General features: G+C 36.5%; 1 protein-coding gene across 2 annotated transcripts in view; it reads left to right on the top strand.

Annotated features, from left to right (window-relative positions):
• The window catches only part of sec31b (SEC31 homolog B, COPII coat complex component), a 45,807-nt gene extending 18,420 nt beyond the window's left edge, over positions 1–27,387 (top strand). Inside the window, exons 11-27 of one of the 2 annotated variants that reach the window (XM_031905502.1) lie at positions 401–631; positions 980–1,054; positions 3,347–3,439; positions 3,709–3,814; positions 4,972–5,150; positions 6,121–6,247; positions 7,562–7,707; positions 9,100–9,273; positions 9,477–9,629; positions 11,777–11,978; positions 14,302–14,640; positions 15,860–15,898; positions 18,502–18,563; positions 22,795–22,938; positions 23,814–23,933; positions 24,803–24,874; positions 25,964–27,387. In XM_031905502.1, coding sequence (XP_031761362.1) covers positions 401–631; positions 980–1,054; positions 3,347–3,439; positions 3,709–3,814; positions 4,972–5,150; positions 6,121–6,247; positions 7,562–7,707; positions 9,100–9,273; positions 9,477–9,629; positions 11,777–11,978; positions 14,302–14,640; positions 15,860–15,898; positions 18,502–18,563; positions 22,795–22,938; positions 23,814–23,933; positions 24,803–24,874; positions 25,964–26,143 — 2,442 coding nt within the window. In that variant the 3' untranslated portion in view covers positions 26,144–27,387. The remainder of the gene's footprint in view (positions 1–400; positions 632–979; positions 1,055–3,346; positions 3,440–3,708; positions 3,815–4,971; positions 5,151–6,120; positions 6,248–7,561; positions 7,708–9,099; positions 9,274–9,476; positions 9,630–11,776; positions 11,979–14,301; positions 14,641–15,859; positions 15,899–18,501; positions 18,564–22,794; positions 22,939–23,813; positions 23,934–24,802; positions 24,875–25,963) is intronic. The other variant, XM_031905503.1, reaches the window with a different exon arrangement.
• Positions 27,388–27,945: the final 558 nt, after the last annotated feature.

The following is a 27,945-nucleotide window of genomic DNA, read 5'->3' as shown; positions in this document are numbered from 1 at the left end:
TGAGTGCTGTTCTGATTTCTACCACTTTTAATAATACAGGTGTCACAAGTCTGGGGCACCCTGGGAAGTGAAGAATATGGCTAGCCCTATGTGAAATTTAAAAATTAATACAAAAAAATTTGTTTGCACTGTTTTAAAAAAACAGATTTCAGTACATGATTCTGATGGAGAAGCTCTATCAACTGATGCATTTTGAAAAAAAACATGTTTTCCCATGGCAGTAATCTTTTAATTGACTTCACAGACTTCTTAGTTTCTTTAGTAGTCTTCTCTTTAACTTGTGTTATGCTTTTATTAAATATATATTCTATTTTAGAGGTATCTGACAAATTGTCTAAAAGATTATTCATAGAACTTCGGACTGTATTTTGTTAACATGGATTCTCCTTCTATTTAACAGTTTGGTGGAAAACTTGTTTCTTTTGACTGTCCAAAAGCTTCTGTGCAACCAAACCAGGAGCCTTCCCCACGGCGGGTTTACATCAGTCAAGTCAGCACTGAGAAGGAGTTCTTGGCCCGATCCAGTGAACTGCAAGCAGCGTTGCTCTCTGGGAACCTTGTGAACTACTGCCAAAATAAAGTGCAAAGTTCACAAGATGTCTACGACAAGAGCATCTGGAACTTTCTTAAGGTGCCCAAAAATCCATATATGTTATTTAAATTGCAGTACATATAGCAAGAAGTGACAGATGGTTTCTGGCATTTTGTCTTCATCGGTGCAGTCAGAAGGGCACATGTGCCAAGGGTGTTAGTACGAAAATCAAAGTGTTAGTAAAACGTAAGAGGGAGTTTCTCAATCACTGAAGATGTCAGTATTATACTAAGATAATAAGTTTAAAGGACTAAGTTTTTTAGTATTATACTAAGATAATAAACTGTGTTTGTTTAAATCAACATTTGCTGTTTTTATAATGCAAATGAAAAAAGAATAGTGAATCTGAAAAAAAAAATTATCATCAATTTTAATTTGTCTCTTTAGGTTAATTTTGAGCAGGATGCCAGAGAGAAATACCTAAAGCTGCTTGGCTACAGCAAAGAAGAGCTGGATAAGAAGGTTAGTTGTGGCTGTAGACCTAAGTGACATTTATCTTATAGCCCATATGTTTCTGATCTTTTGCTATGAATTTTACTGTCAAAAGAGGGATTTAAATAAATTCTCTGTTTTTACTATAAATACAACCATGGGGCAGATTTATCAGTTGTTCATAAATGTTACCAAGCATTATCCATAATTACTGCTCTGTACAATTTTACCAGCATTAAAATGTTAAAAAAATCTACCCACTTTTTTACATGAGCTCATTAAATTTGGCTTATGAAAAGGTGCATAAACACTATCTGCACATTCAGGCAGACTTCAAGTCCAGAATTCATCGCTTCCCAAAGGAACGTGGTAAGGGTTGGGTTGCATTACATTATGTAAAATCCTGTTTTCCAAAAAAGTTTAGACACTGTGTAAAATGATTTGCAATTTTTTAATTATATTTAAGTGCAAATAGTACAAACAATATATCATGCTGAATCTAGGAAATTGTATAGTCTTCTAAAATATATGCTGACTTTGAATTTGATGAAAGCAACACATTTAAAAAAAATTTGGGACTGAGTGACAAAAGACTGGAAAAGTTGTGTAATGGTAAGAAGAGCATCCCAGACTTGGGTTGGGTCTCTCAGATGTGAGAGATGGGGAGGGGTGCACCACTCTTTAAACACTGCACAGGAAAATATTTCAGTAATTTAAGAATAACGTTCCTTAACATAAAATTGCAAAGAATTTCGTTAGGCAGGTTATAGTCACATAAAAGGTTGAACTTGACGGACGTATGCCTTTTTTCAACCTCACTTACTATATTACTATGATATCTACAGTAAATTTTCAGTACATAATATAATTAAAAGAGAATCCAGACAGGGGACAAGGCCAAAATCCAGTACTGGATGGCAGCAATCTTTGGGCCCTTGGGTAGCACTGCATTAGAAACAAGACACAATTCTGTAGTAGAAATTACTGAAGGGGCTCAGGAATATTTTCAAAAATCATTGTCTGTTTGTGAACACAGTGCACACGCTGCATCTACAAAAGCAAGTTGGGTTAATGATGAGAAGGACCATCGGGCTTGTTATTAGTGCACATGGCATGGGAAGCTTGCAAATCTGGGAAAGCATCATTAATGCTAATGATATATATATACTGGTTTTGGAGCAACATATACTGCCATCCATACAAAGTCTTTTTTAAGATAACTCTTACTTATATCAGCAAGACAATGCCAGACCGTATTCTGAATGTATTACTATAGCATGGCTCCATTGTAAAAGAGTCTGGGTGATGAACTTACCTGCCTGCAGCCCAGACCTGTCACCTAAAACATTTGTTTAGCAGCTGAAACACTATATCAGGCTTTGAATTACAGCAACTGGACGTCTCCGTTCCCAAATGTTTGCATTGTATTCTTAAAAGAAGCGGTGATGCAACACAGTAGAAAACATGCCCCTCCATCCCTACTTATATGTTGCTGGCATCAAATTCAAAACAAGCTATGTTTTCTTAGCTTCAACATTGTGTGTACTATTTGCTATTAAATACATGCTTTTAATGATTTGCAAATCATTCCATTCTCACTTTATTTATATTTTACACAGTGTAACTTTTTTGAAAAAAAAAAATTATGCTTTTTTTCTTTAAGGTCAGATAGCTTTTATGCTCATTTTATAAATCCAGCTGAATGAGCTTCTGTTATAAATTGTTGTATATTTTCCTTTTAAAAAATGTATTATAAAAATTGTCCAAATCATTTCTCCCCGGTATTTGAAAAATCTGCCCCTGTATTTTAATGAGACATCTTTTTTGCCAGCTTGAGTATTCAGTTCTACAGGGCTTTTAAAAATTGTTTTTAATTGACATCCCATTTATGTTCTGTTGAGGAACAATATCTTCTTCAAATTGGAATTCCTAGCTTTATTGACTTATAGTTTGCTTATTAGCTTTATTATAGCAGACATACCTCTTTTATCATATGTATAAATAAGCATGTACTCATTCAGTCTCGGGTACCATTTCATTGCGTGGAAGCTTCATATAATAAATATTAAAGGATTACTTCAGAAATCACTGCAACATGAAACCAGTGGCATTTCATAATAATGCATTTTAAGCATTGGAACAATGAATCTACAAACCTTTTATTTCTTGATGTTGCTGGCATTGTAACGGCACATTATATACCAATTTGAAATTTTTCAGTCTGTGTATTGCTCTGTTTTTCCTTTTATCATTTGAGAAATATCCTAACTCATGGCAGTTGAAAGCAGGCTCAAACTATGATCTAATATTTTTGCATTTTAGATCTCAAATGCACTGGGGGAGAATTTTCAGAACAAGAGCAGCCCTTCAGAGCCAGAGGATCTGATTCAAAGCATCCAGTCAGTCTCCAGCCAGGTAATCTGCATTTAGCAAAAAGAATATACAGTCTGTTACACTTGTATATGCTGAGATGCATCCCAAGCCTTTGGTGTAGCATTGCAGTGCCAGTGTAATGTCATGATATTTGTAGTGCACATTCCAAATACAGAAAATTGACTTGGGCCATTAGGATGCATGGCCACAATTAAAAGTGCTCTGTGCTTTATCATATTGTGGTTATATAAACATTCTTTATAATTAAAATACTCATTTCAATGAAGGACACATTCTCCTTTTCATTTTAGGGTTCCAGTAGCTTTACAGGGCAAACACCATCTACTTCTTCTTCCATGGAGTTTTTTAACCTACCTCCCCAAGATTCTGCCAAGTTTGAAATCCCAGTAAATTCAGGTATATGCATTCTTTTTTACATTTTGTGGCGTGACAACTTAAAGGGATCCTGTCATCACATAACTACAGATATGGGATCTGTTATCCAGAATGCTCGGGACCTGGGGTCTTCTGGATAAGGGATATTTCTGTAGTTTGGATCTCCATGCTTTAAGTTTACTAAAAAAATCTTTTAAACATGAAATAAACCCAATAGGATTGTTTACCTTGCAGAGCAACCACTTGATTGCGCCCCCCACTAGTACTGCCGTTTCCCGCCTTAAACCTTTCTGTCTTGCTGCCCCTTACATTTGGAATGCCCTCCCTGATTTCCTCCTGAGAGAATCCTCCCTAAGTCTTTTTAAAACTAAACTTAAAGACTACCTTTTGGAGCACAGCACCTGATCTGGGAACTAGCACTTATATTGCAGTGTCACCCACTGTGACCTACAGCACTTATATTTGCCTATTTGTGTCTGTAAGTTACCCTTCCATTTAGATTGTAAGCTCTATGGGACAGGGACCTCCATCCTCTTGTGTCTTTGACTCTTAACTTATTGCAACTGTACCTTGTATTTATTGTTATACTTTGTATTTATCTATGTATTACTATATTCTACTGTACAGCGCTGTGTACATAAGTAGTGCTTTATAAATAAAGTTATACATACATACATACATACATATAATACGGTTTAATTATATCTTAGTTTGGATCACGGTACAAGGTACTATTTTAATACTACAAAGAAAAAGGAAATTATTTCTAAAAATTAGAATCATTTATTTAAAATGGAGTCTATGGGAGATGGCCTCTCCATAATTTGGAATTTTCTGGATAACGGGTTTCCGGATAAGGGATCCTATACCTGTACATGGAATTGCATTCTATAGATTCGGGCAAATTCTAGAGGGGCTGCTGTAAGAATGCACAGATGTTAGAGCCTCCTTTTCCTTCATGGAAGATACATTTACTATTCCATTTCGATATTGTGTTCGCTATTCTTAATGCATGATATCTTTCTGTGGGGCATAGTATGTACCTCTTTGTCATAAGCACTGTCTTCTGTGTACCATTTCTATTGGGAGAAAAGAAACTGAAATTGGTTTCCAAATATAATGATCTCACTTATTTTTCTTCTTTCTCAATTTGATGCAATTATATCTCCTCTTTTCAGATACTGATGGGTTGATCAGCCAGGCACTTCTCTTGGGAAATTTTGAGGCCGCTGTGGACCTATGTTTAAAAGATGGGCGTTTTGCCGATGCCATTATATTGGCCAATGCTGGTGGAGAAGACCTACTAAGAGAAACTCAGCAGTGGTACTTTTCACAGCAGAAGAATAAGATAACTACAGTAGGTATTGCTCAGCAGTAAAATCAGATCAGAAAACACTGGGTGTAAAACAGTTCACAATACTTGTTTTTGTCCCCCCCCCCCCCCCTTATATATTGCCTCCAATTTATGTTTATTGTTTCATGTGTTTAGAGCTGATGTAAATTAATCCATATCAGTGGGTATGCAACTTCGTACCAGCGACCTGTTGCTTTAATTGTACAGGGCCTCAAGGGGTTAAGATGTGTGCGCGTGTGAATTATTGTTATATGTCATACTGTGTGTGTTAGTTAAGAGGCTTAACATTCAGCCATACTAGAACACTGATGCCAGCTTATAATTATTCTGCACATTGTAGTCTGAATTAAAGAAGAAGGGATGTTACAATCACTAGGGGTGCTAAATGTTAGGCACCCCCCAGTGATTATAATCACTTACCTGATACCCCAGGCTGGTGCTCCTGTTAGCCCAAAACTGCGCGGGCCCAGGGTTCATGCAACTGATTGATCCTCTTCCTTTCCTTGTCTATTTTCTGAATCCGGGGCCAACACATGCTCAGTAGAGTGAAAAAAGCGGACTTAAGTTCGGCATTTTACTGGGCCTGCGCAAGCTGTGCGAAGGAAGAGGATTGCTTGATTGCAGGTGCCCTCAACTGGTGCGTATTTTCTGGTATCAGAGCACTGTTACGGGTATCAGGGAAGTGATTGCAATCACTTGAAGGGGGTTGCCTCACATTTTGGCACCCCCCAGTGCATGTGACTTTCCTTCTTCTTTAAGAGATGCAAATCATTAATAAGCAGCTGTACCTTTTAACTGTATAACTAAAATTTGCTTTGCAGTTCAAAAAGCTTACCCATATAAACAAGTGTTCCAGCTACGGTCCCTGCCCTAAAAATATGGACTACAAAGCATAATTGACAAAATCGTGCACAAAAAGGGGTGGTGTTAAGTTACAATGCTTATTTATGTGCATGCTTTGTTTATTCTTTAGCTTCTGTCATCGGTGGTTCAGCACAAGTGGAGGGATATAGTGCTCAGATGTAACCTGCAGAGCTGGAAGGAGGCCCTGGCACTTCTTTTGACTTACTCCAAACCTGAGGAATATGCTGAACTTTGCGGTATGTGTTGTGCCATCCATGGTCTGTGAGTTTGAAAGACATTTACAGCATTTATATAGCCAGGGCTTTTTTGCTTATTAAAATAAATTTGTTGAAATGGTCTTACATCTTACAGTATTTTTCTGTAGTATTTGTATATTCTTGTACACTCTTTGCTTTTAAAAAGATGTATGCGATATGTAGACCTTGTTAAGGGTGGGGGTTTTTTGAACATTAAAATGATAGTATTGCTGTGTTACGTTTGAAGCATAGGTACAGTGTGAAATAAAACTTGTCTTTCTCATCCCACACATATGGCTTGAAAGTGTTCAAATGATATACAGGTATGGAACCTGTTATGCATAATGCTCAGAACATGCCTTTTTCTGGATAAGGGATCTTTCTGTAATTGAGTTTCTGTCTGGATTACCATTCTTAGATCTACTAAAAAATAATTTAAACGTTAAATAAACAATAGGATTATTTTGCCCCCCAGTAAGGGTTAATTATATACCTTAGCTTGGATGCTAGGTGCTGTTTTATTATCACAGAGAAAAAGAAAATAGTTTTTTAAAATGTTTTAATTATTTGGTTATAATGGAGTCTATGGGAGATGGCCCTTCCATAATTCTAAACTTTCTTGAAAACGAGTTTCCGGATAACAGATCCCATACCTTTATAGGAATCATATTCAATACAGTTTTAGGTTTTTGTTTGTTAAAATCAGTCTATATCAGTTTCATAATTTTGAGCTTTTGGGATAATAGGTTTCTTATAACAGATTCAATGTCTGTACTGACACTTCCCTATTAAAATTAATAGGAACATGTTAGTATTAAAATGAAATATTGCCCATGAACTTGTTTTTGTGCAAAACTGCTCCAAGTCTTCCCTAGCCAGAGGTGCTTACTCCTGCTAACACTACCACATGGCCTTGTTACTAGGGAGTGGAGGGCTGAGTTAGAAGTTACACGGTCCTTCAGTAGGTTAGAGTATTTGTTATAATTGTAGTCCAGCCTATGGAAGGATCACACAGCCTCCATTATGTGACCAAAACAGTTCTTTCTTCTGCAGCTCCCTTTCCTGGTTGTACAGAAGGTGTCCCTGGCTGGTAGCAGTTAGGGTCAGTTTTGTACAAAAAAAAAAAAAAAAAATGTAACATTTGTAAAACACACACTCCTATAATTTTCATAGAATTGTGTCCAGATCACTTTAAGATTTACTGATGGTTTGTTACCTGTGACTTCATTTTATTTGGAGTGACTTGATGGTAATAAAAATATCCTGCGTGGTTTGCTGTGTCTTTGGTCAGTAAAACTTAGTTGTTGCTTTCAGATATTCTTGGAAACCGCTTGGAGACTGAAGGAGAGGGTAAGCTGTCCTCTCAGGCCTGCCTTTGTTATATATCCTCAGGAAATGTGGAGAGGCTGGTAGAATGCTGGGTAAAAAGCCATGATATAACAAACCCACTAGCACTACAGGTACGAATGCTCAAAAGCCCACTACAGTAGTTGCATTGCCATTAAATTACCGTAACCCTTTTCCAGTTATTAGCTTTAATGTTATTTACTTGATTTCTAATTACATTGTCTTTAGGTATGCTTTCTACTCTGTTAGTTCATAAATGTATCAGACATAACTGGCTAGTTAAATGTTTACTGTTTTCTAGGTCAGATAAATCCAACTTCCATGCCCTCCATATATCTAACTCACACTCAGGAAATTATGGGGTCATGCACAATTATATACAATGTTTGCAATGATTCTGTCACCCAAAACAACCAGCAATTAGCTTTTGCTAGTTTACTCTGAATAATGTTAGCACATAAATGATTTACTGTTGCATGTTATGGGGAAATATAAATAACCCACCAAAAACACTGTTTTGGAGCAGATGAAAATGAATGCAACCAGTCTGAACACCTGCTGACTGAGCCAGTTTTTTTTTTATATTATTACACTATTACAGTCATGGTTCTGTACGACAGTAGTACATTTAAATGTGCTCAGCATGCTTTTGTGAGCACTTTTGTAATTTCTCTTTTTTACACAAGGGTCAGATTAATCAGTTGAGCATTTATTTTGCAAACATCTGTCTGTCACTTCTCTGTGTTACCTGAATGCTTGTCATTGTAAAACATAAGAAACTATGACAGGTGCAGGAGCCACTGTTTTCCTTCGAAGGGTGGTTAAAACACCCCATAATGCACTCTAAATGCCTCATGTTCCACTACCATACAGGAGGTTTTTTTAGTGTGTGATTAGCTGAAAGCCCAAAAATTGTGTGTGATACTCTGTAAAGTAAAAGCTTCTGTACATCCAGAAGGAAACATTATGGTTTGTAAAAGACTTTCTTCCAAATATCTGTAAGAAATCATCTTGTGAACTGCTTTTATTTTTTATGCATTGTACGCACAGGCACCTCTTATTTCTCCCTAGCTTAATGCCCATCACATTTTCCATCCAGTAGTGAATAATAGATGACTAAAAACAAATGTAGTAGTTTTGAAAAGGGGCATATGACAGTAATAAGGATAATGTTTTATGCATCAAAATATATCCCACTTTTACTTCTTTAATTATGATAGGAATGTTTTCAGCATGACTTTGTGGTTTTTTTGGCCAAGCTTCTTTGAGGGTTTGCCCAAAGTTTAGAACTGTATAGAGACAGATTTGTTGGAACTTTGCTGATGACAAATAAAGAACATCATTATGACAATTGTTTTGTTTCGTTGACTAGATAATATTTCCTTTTGCTAGTTTGAAAGTTGTGTAACTATAGGTATTTTATTTATCATTATGAGAATGTTTCAGTATGGACTTAATAGTATGTATCACTGTTATTCTATTTCATTACTTAATTGCACATCTAGGATATTATGGAGAAAGCCATGGTTTTGAGAAAATCTATTGAGATACTTCGAGGAGCAGAATTGCCATCGCAAGGACCAGTGATGGCAGAGAAAGTGGCAGAGTATGCCAATCTGTTGGCCTCGCAAGGGAACCTGGCAGCTGCCATGAGCATTTTGCCAATTGATTCTCATGAGGTATGGTCACATATTGCCACTTGTCCAAAGTGATAACATTCACCATATTCATTGTTGCTATTTGGTTATTTTTAGTTCAGTTATGATATTTTATATCATATATTTTATAAGTTTGAATTAATAATTGAGCAAATTAAGGGTTTTGTATTATAAAGCTGTTGAGCTGTATATTTTCTTTATAAATGCTTTCTTCCAATATCAAGACTGCAGTGTGCCAGCTACGAAATCGTCTTCTTAATGCTCAAGGAGAGGGTGTGAGTAGTCAGAACAGCACTTCCCATGAATCCAGCATCCAGCCAGCTTTCGGTTTAAAAGGAAGCAAAGCACCAGAAGGAGTTCAGTATAGCAACAGACAGGTATAGTTATCCATTCTTGCTACTGCTTTTTGTGCCCTTTTAATTTAAGTGTTGAACTTTTTATAACACAGCCATATAGTAGTATATTTTGTTTAAAATTCAGTTAGTCTCTCATTTTATCTAAAGAAAGTTATATAACATCACATGGATAATGAGCTCCTAGGAAATAATATTTACTAAATTCCTTAACTCTGAATGTCTGGATTACTTAACTCTGGAACAAACAATTTGGATAACTGCTGACTGCTGTGCTTATATATTTCCAGCAGTAGATGGCAGTACTAAGCTACAGTTGAATGACAAAAAAAGAAACATTAAAAGCTGCCACTAAAGAAAATTTTGAATTAGAGAAGTAGGTGGAAAATTCATGTCATAGGAAAAAACAGCAAAGTGGCAAATAAATTGAAATGAAATTAAAATTAATAAATCATTTGGTATTAATGTAATTATTTTCAAACATAAACACCTGTGTGTATAACCAAAAAGTCTTGGTCCAAATATGTTCATGTAGGAATTGCATGACAACTAAATATTAAGATGCATGTAAAGGCCATTATTCCTCTTCAGGGCAATGCTGTGTGTAGCTATTGCTTTTCCATAAACAGATGCATTAGTAAGCCGACAGGCCATGCATCAAATGGCAGCAACTTTCTCCATATATGTTCTGACTTCCTCTCTGATAAATTCAAAAGATTTTCTGAAGGATGGAAAGATGACTTTTAATCTTTTTATTGGTATTTGCCAAAGGTTTGAACTACCTATTATCATTGCTCATCCTTCATATATTTTATATGTTCTTAAAGAACTGCCTGTACTCCACACATCCAGATATGACAGAAATGTTATATACTCTTATTTGTAAAACACATGTCTGAAACTGTCTATTCTTGGATTCTCATTGGCAGCACAGGGCCCAAAGATTTAATTTTGGCTTTCCTCTAGAAAGCACAAATTCAGGACTAGTTTTGGACAAATTCTAGAATTTTTGTTAGCAGGATTTGTATTTAGCTGAATCCTAAGAGAAGAGGCAAAGTAAATCCAAACCCTGGATGTGACAACTTTTTGTTCACACAGAATTTTTACATTTTTAGTTTTTAAAGTACAGGTATGGGATCCCTTATCCGGAAACCCGTTATCCAGACAGCTCCGAATTGCGGAAAGCCTGTCTCCCATAGACTCCATCTTAATCAAATAATTCAGATTTTTAAAACTGATTTCCCTTTTCTCTGTAGTAATAAAACAGTACCTTGTAATTGATCCCAACTAAGATAAAAATAATCCTTATTGGATGCAAAACAATCCTATTGGGTTTAATTAATGTTTTATTGATTTTTTAGTAGACTTAAGGTATGGAGATCCAAATCTCTCTCTCCAAATCTAAAACCCCTTATCCGGAACATCCTTGGTCCCGAGCATTCTGGATAACGGGTCCTATACCTGTATGAAAATTAGTGTATAGATTTGTTTTGTTATTCAGCCAAATCAGAAAATTATGATATCGGTGCATTCATACTAAAATCTCTAGACGGCTTTTCTCCTCTTACTGATATTAGGTAGCGCTCTACAGTTTTGTTTTGTCTTACTTCTCCTTTCTCTCTTCCTTTCTAGATTTTTGTTTTCAGATCTTCAGAAAGGCATGCTCTTGTTGCTGCTTGTAATACATATATAATGTATCTTTGTCTGTTAGCAGTGCAGCTAGTAAAAATAATACTTCCAGCCACTAGATTCAGTTTATCTTGTTCTGTATATGAAAATAATTTATTATAATGCATAGGTGAATTCATGAATGAAATGTTACCCCTGGTTTTCATCAATGTTTAGCACTAAAACCATTGTATACTAAATAGCTTATCTGTTATCTGCTCTGCACGTGCACGTGGGGTTAAGTTTCTGCCAAACTATTTTTTTAATAGCTCAAACACGCAGCTCTAAGATGTCTAAAATCACCCTCTATTACCCTGTATGATAATCACCTGAAAACAATCACTTTGAGGTGATTTTGGCCTGAACATCATGATGCTCTAATGCATTATCTACCTGTACAGTATGTTATTATTATAATACACTGTAAAATGTTTTTTTCTGACATATTTTACCTTTTTTTTTACCTTTTTGATACTGATATTTCTAATTTGTTATAAATACAGACTTTCTCACAGCCTCAGGCTGGCACTGGAATTCCAATTATACCAGCAGTGCCTTCAGTATTCACTCCTCAGCCAATGCCCACAGCTCCAGTGGGCCCCCCTCAAGCTGTGCCATTTCAAACAGTCCCAGGCCTACCTTCTAGTTCTTATCCTAGACCAGGAGCTTGGCAGACATACCCAGCACAACAGCCACCTGTACCAGGTAAGTGCACTTTGGGGGAACAGGTAACTAAATAACCTATGGTCAGAGTTAAATGTAACATAACATAATTTTGGAAATACACTGAACTGTAGAAATAGCCTTCAAATCATATAGTGTTGTGATTTGCTAAAATGTAAAACTACTTCATGTTTTGTCCTTGCAAGGTTGATAAATTGATAGATTACCAGCGCATAGATAATAATCCTGCATAATAAACTCCTGCTAACTGTAGTAATTATCTACCTTAAAGAACAGTAACATTAAAAAAGTGTGTTCAAGCAATGGAAATATATTGCAGTGTTGCCCTGCACTGGTGTGTTTGCTTCAAAAACGCTACTCTAGTTTATATAAACAAGCTGCTGTGTAGCCCTGGGGGCAGACATTTAAGAACAGGATACATAGTAGATTACAGATAAGCTCAGAAGAATTCCATTATGTACTACATAGCCTATATGTTATCTGCTGTGTAACCTGTGCCTTTTTTTCCTTTTTTTCCAGCTTGAATGGCTGCCCCTGTGGCTACACAGCAGCTTTGTTTATATAAACTATAGTAGATTTTTTTTTTTGAAGCAAACACACCAGTTGTACCAGTACAGGGCCACATTACAAAACAATTTAATTACTTTAAAACACTTTCATTTTTTGGTGTTACTTTTCCTTTAAAAAAAAAAATCAAACATGCTAACTGGTGTAATTATCTACCTATATGGAGGAGCTTTGTCTCCCTGTTTGCCCTATAACAAAATTCATATATCTTTCATGATTAAAACTATAAGCAAAAAGTTAGTATAGCACAAGCCCAATTTGTTGCACTCATGTTGAACAAGGGGGTATACTTCAACTCACTTGCTAGATCGCCACTGCTATTGCAAATTACCATGCCATACCAAATTTCTGTTACAGATTAAGATTTTTATGGCTTTGCTTATTTTTTTTGCTTAGTTTGGTCCCTTTAAACTGAAGTAGTAAACTGATTTTTATTCAAGTATCAAAAAATGGTGGATTCACAAGGCAGTTCCCTAGTAACCAGAGGGTTACTGTGATGGCCCCCAAAGTTACATTTAGGAGGTGCTGATAATGTTTTCTTTAAAGAACTGGTATTGCTCTTTGACACCAGCATACTGAGGGGTTTTATTTGCATAAAAAGGCAGCAATACCAGACATTCCCTCCATCCAAAAGGTGCTGCCTTTAGCCTCCTGCATGAGGTCTATCGCTCTTTGTCTCTGATCTATTTAGATCAATGAATAGCTGGTGGCAGGTGGGTGGGGTAATGGTCACACCTCAAGTGCTTAATCCCCCAGACTGTTGCCAAACACTTCACTGGCTGTGGGAGTTTTCTCCCAGTCCTTGAGTCTGTTTTGTTTGAATACAATTCTCCTGTGTTGTTTCTTTGTTGCCCAAGCTTTAGAAAAGGTCTGGATATATAATGGATGCAGGGAAATCAGTTTCTACTGGTCTGTGACTTTGAGACAGTTGATAAGTGTATTAGAAAAAGAACTAGCTAGGGCTTCTTGACTTTAAAATTCTGCTGTGTTGTTGCTGTCGCTTTTAACTGCTTCACTGACTAGGGCTCATGGCATTCAAGTTATATTTTACATCTGTGTTGTTTCAGCAAAGATGCACTTAAACACAGTAATTTTTCCAGCAGCTGAAAAGTATTGTGGGAGAATTTGCCCTGTGTGCCATAAGCCTAATAAATACAGCAAAAAAAAACATTAGGCAGAATTTTTAAAGCCGAATGCAGCATGCAAAGTGCAAAAAAAAGGTGCAGTTGGCTTTTTTTGAACTTTGCAAACTGCCATCAGTTGTCTGCAAATGGCTAAAGGCTTTTGCAATGGAGCACAGACACAGAGACCTACTGCACGGCCTGACTGCGTTAGCACAGGATCCAAAAGTAGCAGGCGAGGGGAGGCACTAGGCTTCCTCACCTACCCCCTACCTGCCCCTACCTTGCAGATGGACAAGGGAAGGAGCACCAAGACACGCAGGCTGCAATGTTGTTGTTAAATTAGACATCCAGTGTAGACATTCATAGCAATAATATGTTCTCTGAGTGTATATACAGTATTCCTTTTTATGCATTGTTTATGAAGTGCTAATGTTTTGCAGTAAGAACTGTACTTAGCTATGCTCAGATAAGTGTAACAGGAAATAGCTCATCAGCAGGGGATCCATTGGATCCCCCAGGGTTAGCATTTATTTCATGTATGTGAAATGGGTCATGCTTCTAAAATTTTGTCTCATTTAGTCACTTTACTGTATACATATATATATAGTTGACAGCTGGAAAACTGATGTTTTATTAATTGCTTGCCTTTGCAGCGTATGTACACTCTTCATCCTTCAAACCAACAGGCCATCCTCTCCCAAACACTGCTGCTTTGCCCCCATCACCTGTTACAGGACACCTGCCTCCCATCAGCTCAGTGAATCTAACTGGTGTTCCCACAGCATCTGGACCCATGTTTATCCCTCCAGCCTCTGTTCCATCTTCAGTGCCTGCTGCTAATCAGCCTGTCTCAAGAACATTTCCACCCATGGGTCAGCCTCCCACTCCTCCTGGCGTGGCCTCCTCTCAGCCTCCATTTAACTACCCCATGGGTGCAGGTTTTCACCATGGGGGACCTGGTGCTCCTACAAGTTTACCACCACCCCCAACAGGTAAAACTTTAATTATTCCACCTTTGTTAACCCAACAAGGAATGTAAATAATAATGTCAAACAGGGTAATTATTATAGCCTTCATTTTTTTTAAAACCACCACAATATTTATTAGTTAGCACCCAACATTTACTGTGATGGCAGGTTTTTCATGCAAATATTACTTTGTCTGCTCAAGTCATTACATTATTTAAGTATCAGAAACTGTACACATCTATAAAACTAGCAGAACAGATGCAGTTATAGCAAATAATGTGGATTAGCATTAACATACATATGAAGATGTATTTCCTTACATGTTAAAGTGTATGCATGCATGTAACTGATATGCAGCAACAGACTAATAGTATGAATGGTATTCTGTGGTGCAGGCTACAAAATTAATGACAGGTAGTAATAATTGTTGGAAGAAGTTTAGTTTGTACTTATTATTACGTAGGCAGGGAAAATGCTTAAAGGCGCCATTCACCTTTAACTTAACTTTTAGTATAAGTAGAATGCCCTGTTCCTAGAAACTTTTCATAGTTTTTAAATGTATGTATGTATGTATGTATATCTTTATTTATAAAGCGCTACTTATGTACGCAGCGCTGTACAGTAGAATACATTAATACAAACAGGGTGTTAATAAGATAATAGATAAATACAAAGTATAACAATAAATACAGATAAATACAGCTGCAATAAGTTAAGAGTTGAGGACACAAGAGGAAGGAGGTCCCTGCCCCGTAGAGCTTACAATCTATATATAAATGATTGGCCTTCCTCTTCTGCCTCTTTTCAGCTTTCAAATGATCATTGATCCCAGCAGCCAAAAACTGTAGCTCTATGGGACTTTTTTATTATTATTGTCACCTTTTCTTGCTTATCTTTTAATGCAGACCCTCTTCTATTCACATTCCCATCTCTCCTTCAGACCTGGTTGCTAGGGTAAATAAGACCCTAGCAACCAGATAGCTGCTAAAATACCAAACTGGAGAGCTGCTGAACCACAGGCTAGATAACCGAAAAAAGCATAAATAAAAAATCTCACAATATCAATGTCTACATCATACTAAAAGTTATCCCCTTTAAGAGGTATTAATGGGCTTGCTGGCAGTGGCATAGAGCATGTGCTTATGGTGATTATTTGTTAGGCAGTTGTGCCTTCCACACCAGGCTGCACAATTGCCTAACAATTTGTGCCACTGAATGTTGTGAATGCTTCTTTATCTTTCAGGTTATTTTCCCTGGCTTCAGAACCAGCAGAATCCAGCAGGTAGAAAAAGCGTATTTAATAGGTAGCTTTGTAGCAGAGTGATGCCAGAGGTTTTCAGCTTCTGGTTCTTGTTGTACGTGATATGTGCTCACATAGTCTGGCCTCTGTAGCACTTGCATAGTATTACTTACAGCAAGATGCCAGGCGTTCAGCTAACTGTTGTGAAATGCAAATTGCAGCAACCTTATTCGCTTTCTGTGCCAGTGCTACATCCATGTCTTGCCACTAGACCTGTAAATGGATTTCAGTCCATTGATTTACATTATACAAAGCAGTAAAAAAAAAGTGCCACAAGGATTAGTGAGTGTTTGTCCTGTAAGCAAGTGTATCATACACAGCAATTTCTAGTGGGAAATATATTCTGTTTTTATCATTTTACTTTAAAACTTTTATCTACAGTAGAACCCTGATTTTATGTCCCCGGATTTTATGTGTTGCTAGAATTTATGCAGTTTCTCAGAATTTATGTAATTTTGACACTGTCCCCTGGGAAATGTAAAATTAGGTTTCTGCTGTTTGGAGAAAAGCCTTTCATTCAGGTTAAAAACCTTGGTGTCTGTCTGAAAGTTATACTTTTAAGGATTGGTCATATTTTTTATTTTCTCTTCTATATTAAGTAGGACCATGAGCCTTTTTCAGGAAACAATAAACAGCCTACACAGGGTTAGGCTTCAAAGTGGGGACAAGCCCCTTTCTTTCTTCCCCCCATTTACTGTTCCAGATCTTTGGATTCAATGAGTGTTAACCCATGAGAGATTGGCAGCTTGGAGTTGAAGCTATTGCATTTATATATGCTCTAAAAACACATTGTGCTTTCTATGTGTGATCCAAGATGCCCTGTATTCATTACTACTTGAGCAGCAGTGAGTTGCAACAGTGAAAAGATTAAACAGAAATGAGGGAGTCAAAAGGATTAATGTAATTATATTCATCTAAACATGAAGACAAGAGAATTAAATGCTAAATAAGTACTCCTTCTCATCTGACCTAGATGGCATCACTAAGCACTGTAATTTTTCATGTGCTACTCCTCTCTACACTGACTATACAATTTCAAAAATTAAATTGATCAGATATTATAGTCATTGCTGTAATATTCTCTTTATGTCATATAACTATTCTATTCATCAAACTTTATATTCATCAAATTGTGCATGATGAAATATCAAGCGATGACCACAGTGGATAGTGTGACACTGAGAAACCAAACACATTTGTAGGGACTTCATACATTTGTCTCATAGTCTGGTATTGGCTATAATTACTGAATCAAATATTTTGGTTTGGTAATGCTAGTTAATTAGAGGCAGAAAGTTTTGTAACACTCCTTGTGAATGGTATACCTTGGAAATAATATGAAAATAGCAGCCACCAGCAGGTGTGGCCTAATGGCCCATGGGTGTGGTCTGAAATCACTGGAGGATGAATACAGTCAAAGAGAATAGAATATGCCACACTCAAATTTCCAAATAAAATGCATTCCATTAGGCTAAGCCTAATTTAGTATGAAAATATTAGGATATGGTCCTTTGAGAGAGTACACATTATATGAATAAAATATGGGTTCTTAAACATTCATGTTGCAAATTTGGACAACTTAATTAATTATCTGGCAATGCTGTTAATCTCATATAGGACCCTGGCATGAATGCTTCTGCGCATCACCCATCTGTTGCTCTTAAACTGCAAGCTCCAGCTAAAAAGCTTTGGGATTCTGGAGGTTGTAGCTCTGCAAGCACCTGAAGGCTGTGGGTTGGACATCCATGGCCAATATACTAACCACATTGTTTGTAATCCAATGTAATCTGGTACATTTATCATGCATGTAACAGGTGGAGTTGGCCTAGAGGTTAAATGACCAGCCTTTAATTTAAGATCTCATACTAGAGACCCTGATTCAGTTCCCTGTGGCAACTCCTTGTGACCCTGGACAAGTCAATTCATCTTTTGGTGTCCAGCATACTTAGCACACCTGTAATGTCTGCCTTGCTTGCAGTAAAGCGCTTTGAGACCCACAAGAAAAATAGCTATATGAATGATACCCTTACCCTGACGTACTGTATGTTTTTATAGGTGCCCGCCATATGAAATTTAGGACTTTTTCTTTTCTGCCCTAACTTCCTTAAAGAGGTATGCAACACAGGGCAGTCTTAAAGCAATATTAAAAAAAAAAAATCTCTAACAAAAACCACCTTCTTGTTGATTTTAACTAAGCTAGTATAAACCAGTATTGATGGCAATACAACACAACATTTTTTAAAATAGCAATTTTTTTTTTAATTTTAGGCATGGTGCTCCAAATTGTGGTGATCACTTTGCTCAGTTAAACCCACGTGTTGCATCTTAGTAAAGAAAAGCCTTTTGGCACAGCAGTGTTTACATCTGGCTCAAAAATCACATATTCATTGTCTGTGTTTTCATAAATGGCTGTGTATGAAATCACACTTTCTTGTTGTAGTCTGTTTGCATGCAGCGGTCATTATTGTGCAGTAGTTTGGATATGAAGGCTCTTATTTTTGCAATATAAATGATGATTTTCAAAGTACAAAATAATGCAGCATGGCTAATGATGAAATAATTGTGCATTGTTTTTGATCTTTCAGCAAGTGAACAAGAAGCCTGGAGTGATCCTCATGCCTTCAAAGCCGGTATACAACGGAAAAAGGTAAATAGCTTTAAAAATCAATGCTCAGTCCAAGAAAATCAGCTTTTGTTTGTCAAATACACATGTCCATCTTGCTGTTGCAGTCGCTGACGGGCCACAGGCTGGACATTCTTACGGCCTGCTTTCATCATTAGTTGTACATTTTGGTTCAATAACAGTTCTGTAGTACACATTGCAATAAAGGGAGAGAAAATAAAAGGGGTTGTTTATCTATAACTTTAAGTATATTATGGAATATTTTAATCTTTTAATTGGTTTTACTTTTCATAGTTTTTGAATTCTCTTCATTTTGTTCTTCAACCCACCTCCTGGTTGCCTGGGTAAACTGGGCCATATCAACCAGATAGCTGCTGAAATTCCACTCTGGAAACCAATTGGAAATAGTATAGTATAATTTTTAAGATAATACAGATATGTTGTGAATACGCAGTAGCAACTATTTACAGAACAATGGCTTATTAGTGATAGCAAGCAAAACCTGAGAATTGATAAATTACAATGATTTACACAATGATACTTTAACTTATTATCCAGACAATAATATACACAAGGATGACCCAGCACAGAAACCTTTAAGTGCTTCTACTTTACAAAAATGAAACTTGTAGCATTGACAGCATTTTCTGGGCTCCTAATTAAAAGCAAACATCTTATTAGTTGTTATATAGGGGTTTCTCTGTAATAGTTTGCTTGTTGCAGTGATGTCATTGTTTCTGTTTGCATATTTCTAACCAACACATTCATTTCTGTTTTATTGTAAAGGGTGCTATGTTAAAAAGATTAATTTACTGTCTTGGCATATGCCGAATGTGCCAGCACACTTATTCTAGGTAATGTTATTGTGTGCTTACACGGTAAAATGTATTTCATGCTAATGATTTGAGTCTTTTCTACATATTAAAAAAGCAAGTTAGTTTTGTGACTATGCTTTAAATGATGACAGTGATCCATGGATCCTCCGAGTTTTGGCTATTTACACTTTTTTAGTATGACGCAGGGTTTTTATTAGTAATAATACTACATCCAAAGACATAGTGGAATAAATAAGTCATCTAAACAAAGGCAAAACAATTAAAACCTTTCAATATTCAACCTATCTAATATTCGCAAAACTGTAGCGCAAGCTATCGTAAAAAGAGAATACCAAAAGGCTATAAATTAAATTGTATTGGACTTGTTTTTTGTGTAATGTTACAGCAATACTCTGTCTGAGAAAGAAATTGGCATAATAGTTGTGGGGCTGTTTACTTTTATTTATTTTGCTTTTGAAAGAGAAAAATATGTACTTTTGGGGTACAAAAGTTGTTTTTCTAAGATTGTTATATTTGGTACTTACTTAGCTAAACAATGATACTAGAGCTGATATTGCCTCCTGGCCTTGGCAACCCCTGCCTGAGTTTTTAGCCTATTCAGCTGCAGCCTCTTGGCCAATATTTGATCATGGTTCAAGCAGAAATTGATTAGGAAGGTGTAGTCCACATTAGGCTGTGGCAGTGGTTTCAGTCCTCTGCGATTTGGTCTACTCTGAGTCACTATGTGATCTAGTAAATGAACCGGGTGCCAAAAGATCACTTCATCCCAATTAGACCTTTAGCCTCCACAAATGAGTGAATATTCCCATGTTTGGGCAGCTTTTTTCAAGTTGTATGGTACCTTTGTGTGTTCTGTATTTTCTTATGATAATTTGGCCACAACAAGGCACTGCTTTATTGCAAGCCTTGGCTGAGCTTACCTAGACTATAGAATATGTTGGCACTGTAGAAGATACTAACTAATGAGGCACATTGGCAGTATTAAAATAATGGATTCTGAGCATGTTTGATTACAGATATGTTCTAAAAATCTTGTTTGGTTTAGTAATGTGTGACCAGCTCTGTAGGAAACATTGTGAACAAACTTTCCAGTCTATGGTACTTTGAGCCTCTCTTTTCTACGGCCTTCATCCTCCCCCACTGCTCATAAGTTAAGGCTCTTGGCTTTCTCAGGAGGTCTGGCTGGGAATCAGCTGCAGGCTGTGCTCACTACAACAGGATTAGTTCCTCGTTAAAACAGTCTCCTTTTGATGTGGTCTTCTTGGAGGGAATCACTTCTGACTATGTGGCTTAGCCAACAAGAAATAAAGCTCTCACCATCCAGTCTCACACATGCCATAAGACTTTTCTTTTCCCTTCCATTCCCTCCCCTTTTCTATAAAGTCGGCTTTATCAGACAATTTACCGCTCCTTAATTGCTACATTCATGACTCCTGTTGCTATTTAATGGAGGAGGTCTAACCTCTTTGGTTTTCTGCCCCTGCCCTATTACTATTATTCCTCTCCGCTATTGGTATAGATATATCTTAAATACTTAAAGATATCACATCCTATTGAGTTTGGACTGTTTCTCAATATTTATTTTAACAGTATCCAGCTTTTGCATTTATTCAGTCAGTTTTTTAGCTACCACTTATATGTGTAAAATAAAACAGAAAGTAAAGTATTGGGGCATAACTTATTGCATTTAGCTATGCCCCGATAACTATACTTTCCCTTTTTAATGGCAAAAACTGTGTGTATACATTCATATATATATATATATATATATATATATATATATATATAATATAAAAACAAAATTAAATACTGGCACTCACGTATAATCCACAGCTTGGCCTGGGTGCAATCCTCAAAATTAGAATGAACACGAATTGGGAAAAGAAGCCGCACTCACAGGACTTAAGTACAAAAATAAAAAACTTTTAATGGTAAATCAGTGAACTGACGTTTCGGCTGAACACCTCAGCCTTTCTCAAAGGCTGAGGTGTTCAGCCGAAACTTCAGTTTACTGATTTACCATTAAAAGTTTTTTATTTTTGTACTTAAGTCCTGTGAGTGCGGCTTCTTTTCCCAATTCATATATATATATATATATATATATATATATATATATATATATATAATACAGAAGAGCTATGAATATCTTGTAGATCATATCCTTATAAACAGAGCTTAGTGATGTCTTTGGTTATAATGGGTGCTTGGTGATGTTATTTATGTCACATAACTCACTGAAACTTGAATATTATAATAAACAATGTACCCCCTGTTGTAAAATATGAGGATATTAGAAGTCACCTTGGAGCTCCATGACCTTTATAAAAGCACTCAGCCTTCAGGCTCATGCTTTCAAGATGGTCATGGAACTCCTCGGTGAGTATTTTTCCTCGGTGTTGTATTTTTATTATCCTTTATATTTATAGTGTTGACATACTCTGAAGCACTTTAAAGAGATTGTACATCTTTCACATTAGTCCCTGCCTTAGAAGAGCCTAATTTCTTTTATTGATTATATACCTACTCTGCTTTTGCATGATCACGTGCTGATCTCAATGTACAGTTTAGCCATATTTGAACAAACTTTATAGCTAGTGGTCCATGTGTCTCTACTTCCTGTCCTGTGGTGCTTCCTAACTTTCCCTTGTAAATGCTGCACAAGTTATAAGACAGGTCTGTGTTGCCAGGAAGCCTGCTTTCATTTTTTGGACATATTTGTTTCTACAATAAACTGGTAAAGGGAATCATTCAGTGGTATAACTACCATACAGTAGGTATTTATTGTATTTTCCCCAGCCCAGCTGCTTCAAACTCACCAATCAGTTATGCATTTTACTGTGAAGCAGTAGTGGGTCAGGGGTCTGCAATATGCTGCTGGAATCATTGGTGTATCCTTTTAAACTTACATAACCTAAAGTGAATGTGCATAATTTAAATGCAGTGACGTATAATTACTTCCAAAATTTTAGATTACGGATAAAATGATCTTATAGCTATGAAGACTTAATTGAATGGCCAATACAAAAATATATCCAAGAAAGCATTTAGTAAAATTCAAATTCAGGAAGGTCACCCCTTCCAAAAAAAGGACCCCACATTCTCAGTGAAATGTAGGCTGTGCACTAGTTACATTTGTACCCATAAGAATTATGCACACAGCTACCCAGACAAACACTTTGCAGGCTGCTAGAGGAGATACTAACCTTCATTTTGTATTTTTGTAATATTTATTTTTGATTGTATTCAACTATTATCAGTGTATTTCTGTAATTATTGTGTGAGTACTTTTACGGAGATGGTATTTTGTTGTTAATCCATAGTGTGTTAAGGTGGATTCATTGAATGTGTGCTAAGGCAGTGGTTTTATGTGAGTGCACTACATGTTTGATTACTGTATATGTGTGTGTTTTATTTTTCAGTCTAATCCAGTCATTCCTCCAGCACCAATCACAGCTCCTGTGATGAACTTTCCCACTGAATCAGAGGCCTTGCAACCTCAGTTGAGCAGCAGCTATGACTTTAATCAAGCTCCCCCTGGTGCACCTAAAGAAACAAGCATGCAGGTAAAAATAGATACTGTTAATCAACAATGGATGCCAGTGAGATATGCTTGTGTACCTGTATCTGCACAAACAGAAATGTCATTAGGGTGCCACTTTGTGGGGTGCGACAGATTGTGGGGCCTGTGTAAAATTACTTACATAATTAAGAAGCATTTTTGCAAGTGTATACTTGATCTTAAATAGCTGCTTAATTGTGAACGTCACATATTATTCCTTCTTTGTAGTAAAAAAAGAAAAGATTTCAAGGGGGTAGCCTATGTCTAGATTGGTAAAAAATAATGACTTTACCATCTGTGTTATTCTGGCATACTCACTTTGTAAATAGGCGAAGGAAAAAGGAATTTCAGTGTTGATTCTCAGTTTCCCTGCTGCTTTTTATAGCTTTCATCTTGGTGCAGTAATCTTCACTATTATTGTCTTTACCTGACATGCCAGATGTCTCTTTCAATGAACTTTTTATATATATTTTTAGGGGCGCATTTATCAAAAGTTGAGGTCAGAGATTTTAATAAGATGGTTGGATGGATACAGGTATTCTTTTTAGTGTTTCTCAAAAGCTCAAATGTTAAAATGTCCCCTTGCTGGAGAATGCTGGGATTTGGAAAAATTACTGGAAACATTTGAGTGTAGTTTTGTTCCCTGTATTTCACCAGATTCAAGGAAATTTGAGATGAGTTTATCGATCAGCACAAGGGAGATTTATCAAGATTATGTGAGATAAAATATAGGCCCCTTAGTAAATTGTGTATAGATGTTGAGTTTTTTCCCTGATTGCCTTTTTATTCTGCCTCTTGTCTTCTTTTTTTTACATTTATTTTAAACAATTTTTTTTTCTTGTTTTTGGTGTCTCACTTTAATCAATTGTTCTGTGACAGAGGATGCACCGACTGCCAGTGGAAAAAATAGAGAAAAAAGAAATGCCTTTGGAGCATCAGCCCCTGCAAAAGTCATTTGATGGCCTAGTACAAAGGTGTTCAGCTGTGGCATCAGACCCAGTAAGTTTAAATGCATGGTGAGGGGGAACCTGTTTTTCAAAAAATGGTAATTTGAAGGAATAAACCATGCTGTTTAAAGAGACAATTTAATTTTATTGCTTTATTTAAAAAAAAATTTAATATATGTGTAGCATGAGTAAGAGTAGCATGCAATGCATTCACACCTAGGGGCAGATTTATCATAATGTGAGTTTAGAGCTCAATACATAAATGAATAGGAATGAATAGAACATGGGTGAGTGTTTATGTATTAAGCTCTGAACTTACATTTTGATAAATCTGCCCCCTAGTGTCATGTGTAGTCTATAAGAGAGTTCCCTCTATAAGGTATATGCTGTGGGGGAGCAATATAAGTGAGCCTCAAAGTAGTTATCATAAAAGTGCATTAACAGCAAATTATTCCCCTTGGGCAGAAGTATACAGAATGTAAGGAAAACACTCCTCTGATAATGAACTTCTCAAAAGCTGCTGCTTAGAGAAGGGACGGGTTTGAGGGGTAGATAAGGGAGCTCTGACAAATCTGCTCTGTTTCTAAATGAAGGTGGGTTAAAGTCAGTGAAAATAGCCCAGCTTTCAAATTAGTTATGTATAATGTTCATTTTTATCAAAGGTGTTTTAGGTGAATACTGTCCCTTTCAAACAAAGGAAGTGGCTTTTTTTTTTTTTTTTTTTACATTTTTTTGTATTGCAGCAGTGCACACCTGCTGCAATACTGAAATGTGTGTATAATCATAGAAATGTTTCCAGCAGAACATTATTCAGATCTTGTATTTGGGGGGTTGATGGTTTACTCAACCACTGAATAAGGTAGTTTGCATGCACATTATTAAAATTACAGCAAACAATTATCATGTATCCTCTGCCTACAGAAAACTAAGAGGAAGTTAGAAGATGCCCTCCAGAGGTTGGAGTGTTTATACGACAAGCTTAGGGAAAACAATGTAAGTATATTTAGCTGCACTTTTTCCTAATATGCCTTGCTGGTAAATAACATCTTCTGTGGGTTTTTCACCATTTTAACAATCACATTATTTACAAATAATATTACTGTGCTAAATCCATTTATTTTACATTTACAGCAAGTTTAAATTGTACATTAAAGGACATGTCAACCCCAAAAACATTTTTTGCCTAATAAAAGAAATAATAATTCCAAGCAACTTTCCAATTTAAACATTTTTAGTGCTTTAAAAGTTATTTGTAAATGTAATTGCCATAGAAAGCAGCATTTGCTGAATTCCTGGTTGTTAGTTTTTAAACAATGTTGCAAAGGTCAGTCTCCTCCAGCAATACAGGTCTGTCAGTCTGCTGCCTTGTGTTACATTGTTTCAAATGCCAGAGCCACCACGGCAGAGAATAGAAAAGGGCAGACAAACACTATTTCAAATAGCAATTATATATACAAATAAGTCAAAAACCATTGCAAATTTGTAATGAATGTAAATCACAAAGCTGCTTAAAATTATATTTTCTTTTATTAGGAAAAAAATTATATATTGGGTTGACTTGTCCTTTAATAGTTTTAAACAAAAAGGAATTTGAAGGATTCTGGCAGGCCCATCTCAGTATGGTAAGATGCAAAAGCAGCAAAATAGTTTGGATGTAAGGCCCTTATTGTGTACAGACAGGGTCTCTGTGGAGAATGGTTTTCTTCCATTCATGGGAAGTGTATATGTCAACTCTAAACATGGATTTCTAGAATCTCTTGCTACTGGTGGTAGCGGTGGTATTTGCCAGAATCCACAGATTGCCATTCTGGGCCTGACTTTCAGGTTCTTTCAGGAGGCACTGGGAGTTTCAGTGTCACAGTATCTGGAGGGCTACAGGTTGTTCATTACTACCTTATACATGCAATATTCCTACAATACTATTTGCATTGCATTGTATGCAAATAAGTATTTTAAGTTATAAACCCTTATGAACAGTCCCTTCAGTTTCTGTTTGATTTATTCAACACCCTTCAGTTTGCACATATTATTGCACAGTAGGTCACATGTCCATTTCATGCTGCTTTTTATACATTTCCACAGCTATCGCCTCACATTCTGGCTGGGCTTCATGAAATTGCTCGCTGCATCGAGACCCGCAATTACCAGCAAGGTTTGGTTGTCCACACACAGGTAGTCAGTAGCAGCAACTTCAGTGAGGTCTCCAGCTTCATGCCTATCCTGAAGGTCCTCATGACTATTGCCAGCAAGCTGTGCGTGTAGTAACAAGCAACTCTGGAGGACTGTGCACACAGGCTTACTGAAACTCCCTGGAAGGACTTTTTCTCTACAGGATTGGAAATGTATGTGCCTCAGAGGTGCAGCTTCCAAATATGTGTAAGTATGTGTTCAAGTCTTCATACAAATATATACGAACACATATTTCGTGCGGTGCACTGTAGAATGCTTTAAAGGTTGCTGACATAGGGACAGATGCAAGTTATGTTGAATATGCTGGTTCCATCCATAATACAGACTATAGTATGGAATAAATCACTGGTATCTAGTTTTTTTTCTGCTTTGCTTCAACAGCTCTAAAGGTTAAGACACAGAGCAGCTACTTGTCGTGGCTACTAAAAGACGATGCTGATCATTTACTGATAATTGTCTCTACATGTATTTTAGTAGAGGCAATTCTCAGTATTGTCTATGGCAAGGTATTTTCTGGTGTTTACTAGCTGTAACAAGCAGCTACTACTAAGAATTTCTGTGTGTCTTCGCCCTGTGGGTAAAGACACATGGAGCTACTAGTAGCAGCTACTTGTCATGGCTACCAAAATAGACAATGCTGATCCTTTACTGATAATTGTCTCTTAGTGTTTTAGCAGTGGCAATTCTTATTATTGTCTATGGCAGGGTATTTTCTGGCATTTAGTAACCGTGACGAGTAGCTGCTACTAAGTAGCTCTGTGTGTCTTCGCCCTAAGGGCCTCTGCTAAAACACACAAGACACTTATGAGTAAATGATCGCCATTGCCTATTTTTGCAGCTGTGACAAGTGATGACAAGGGAGAATTAGTGGCATGTACCAAAGCTATGTTGACAAATTATAGTTAGACCAGAATGTTATTTGTTTCAGTTACATTTTTACAAATTCAGTATGGCTTCCTTAGTACTAGAGTTCTGTATACATGTGCCCTAAAAGGTGTCATGCTTTAAGATACACCCCAGGATGTTCAGCTATGCAAAGCTATGCAAAGGCTTCATATGACACACTTTTGAAAAACAGAACAAAATAGAAATTATTTTGCAACAGTGTATCACAGAAAACTCCACAAGTCAATATAGAGTACTCGTTTTGTGTCTGGATGTGTACATGGACCTTTCCATTATTCTCAGATGAATTAAAAAATGAGTGGTTTCAAAATTGCATTAACTAATAATATGTGTACTGGTGGTTGTTCAGTCCCATCTAGGGTGATCATCATTCAGTGATGAAATGGAAAATAAAAACATAATTTTACAGACTTGTTTCTCCTAAATTATATGTATGCAGTTTACGCTTTACCATTGAATGTATATATGGTTTGACTACATATGCTTGCTTAATTCTGTTCTATTTTCTTGGTGTCAAGATAAGGAATTTATGTGTCTCCTTTCAAGGGTTCCTGACAATGAATATTTATACCTAAGGCATTATGTGATTTTGGCTAGTTTTCATACTTGCTAGCTTTAAAGGGAAACTGTGCTTCTACTTCTTGTTTAGAATTAGTGTATATTATACATTATTTTCCCTTAACTCCCTTCCAATATAGTAAATATTAGCTTAAAAACCATATGCACGTTTCCAAAAATTAAATTTTTTTGTATTTATCAATCTGATTGCTGAAATGGATAGTGTGGTGTAACCTGGCACATAAGTAACACAACAGTTGTATTTCCTAGATGTATACATATAGATTGATGGGGCAAGAATTCCTGTATATCAAATTCCTGTATGAGTTCAGTGCCAATGAGCAAGTCATTGATGAGGTATTTGGAAAATATGGAGGATGAATGAACTCAAGGACTAAAAATACATTAAT

The sequence above is a fragment of the Xenopus tropicalis genome, chromosome 7, assembly GCF_000004195.4.
Source record: "Xenopus tropicalis strain Nigerian chromosome 7, UCB_Xtro_10.0, whole genome shotgun sequence".
NCBI lineage: Eukaryota > Metazoa > Chordata > Amphibia > Anura > Pipidae > Xenopus > Xenopus tropicalis.
Note: the sequence above shows the minus strand (reverse complement) of the source record. Positions and strands in the feature narration are given on the sequence as shown.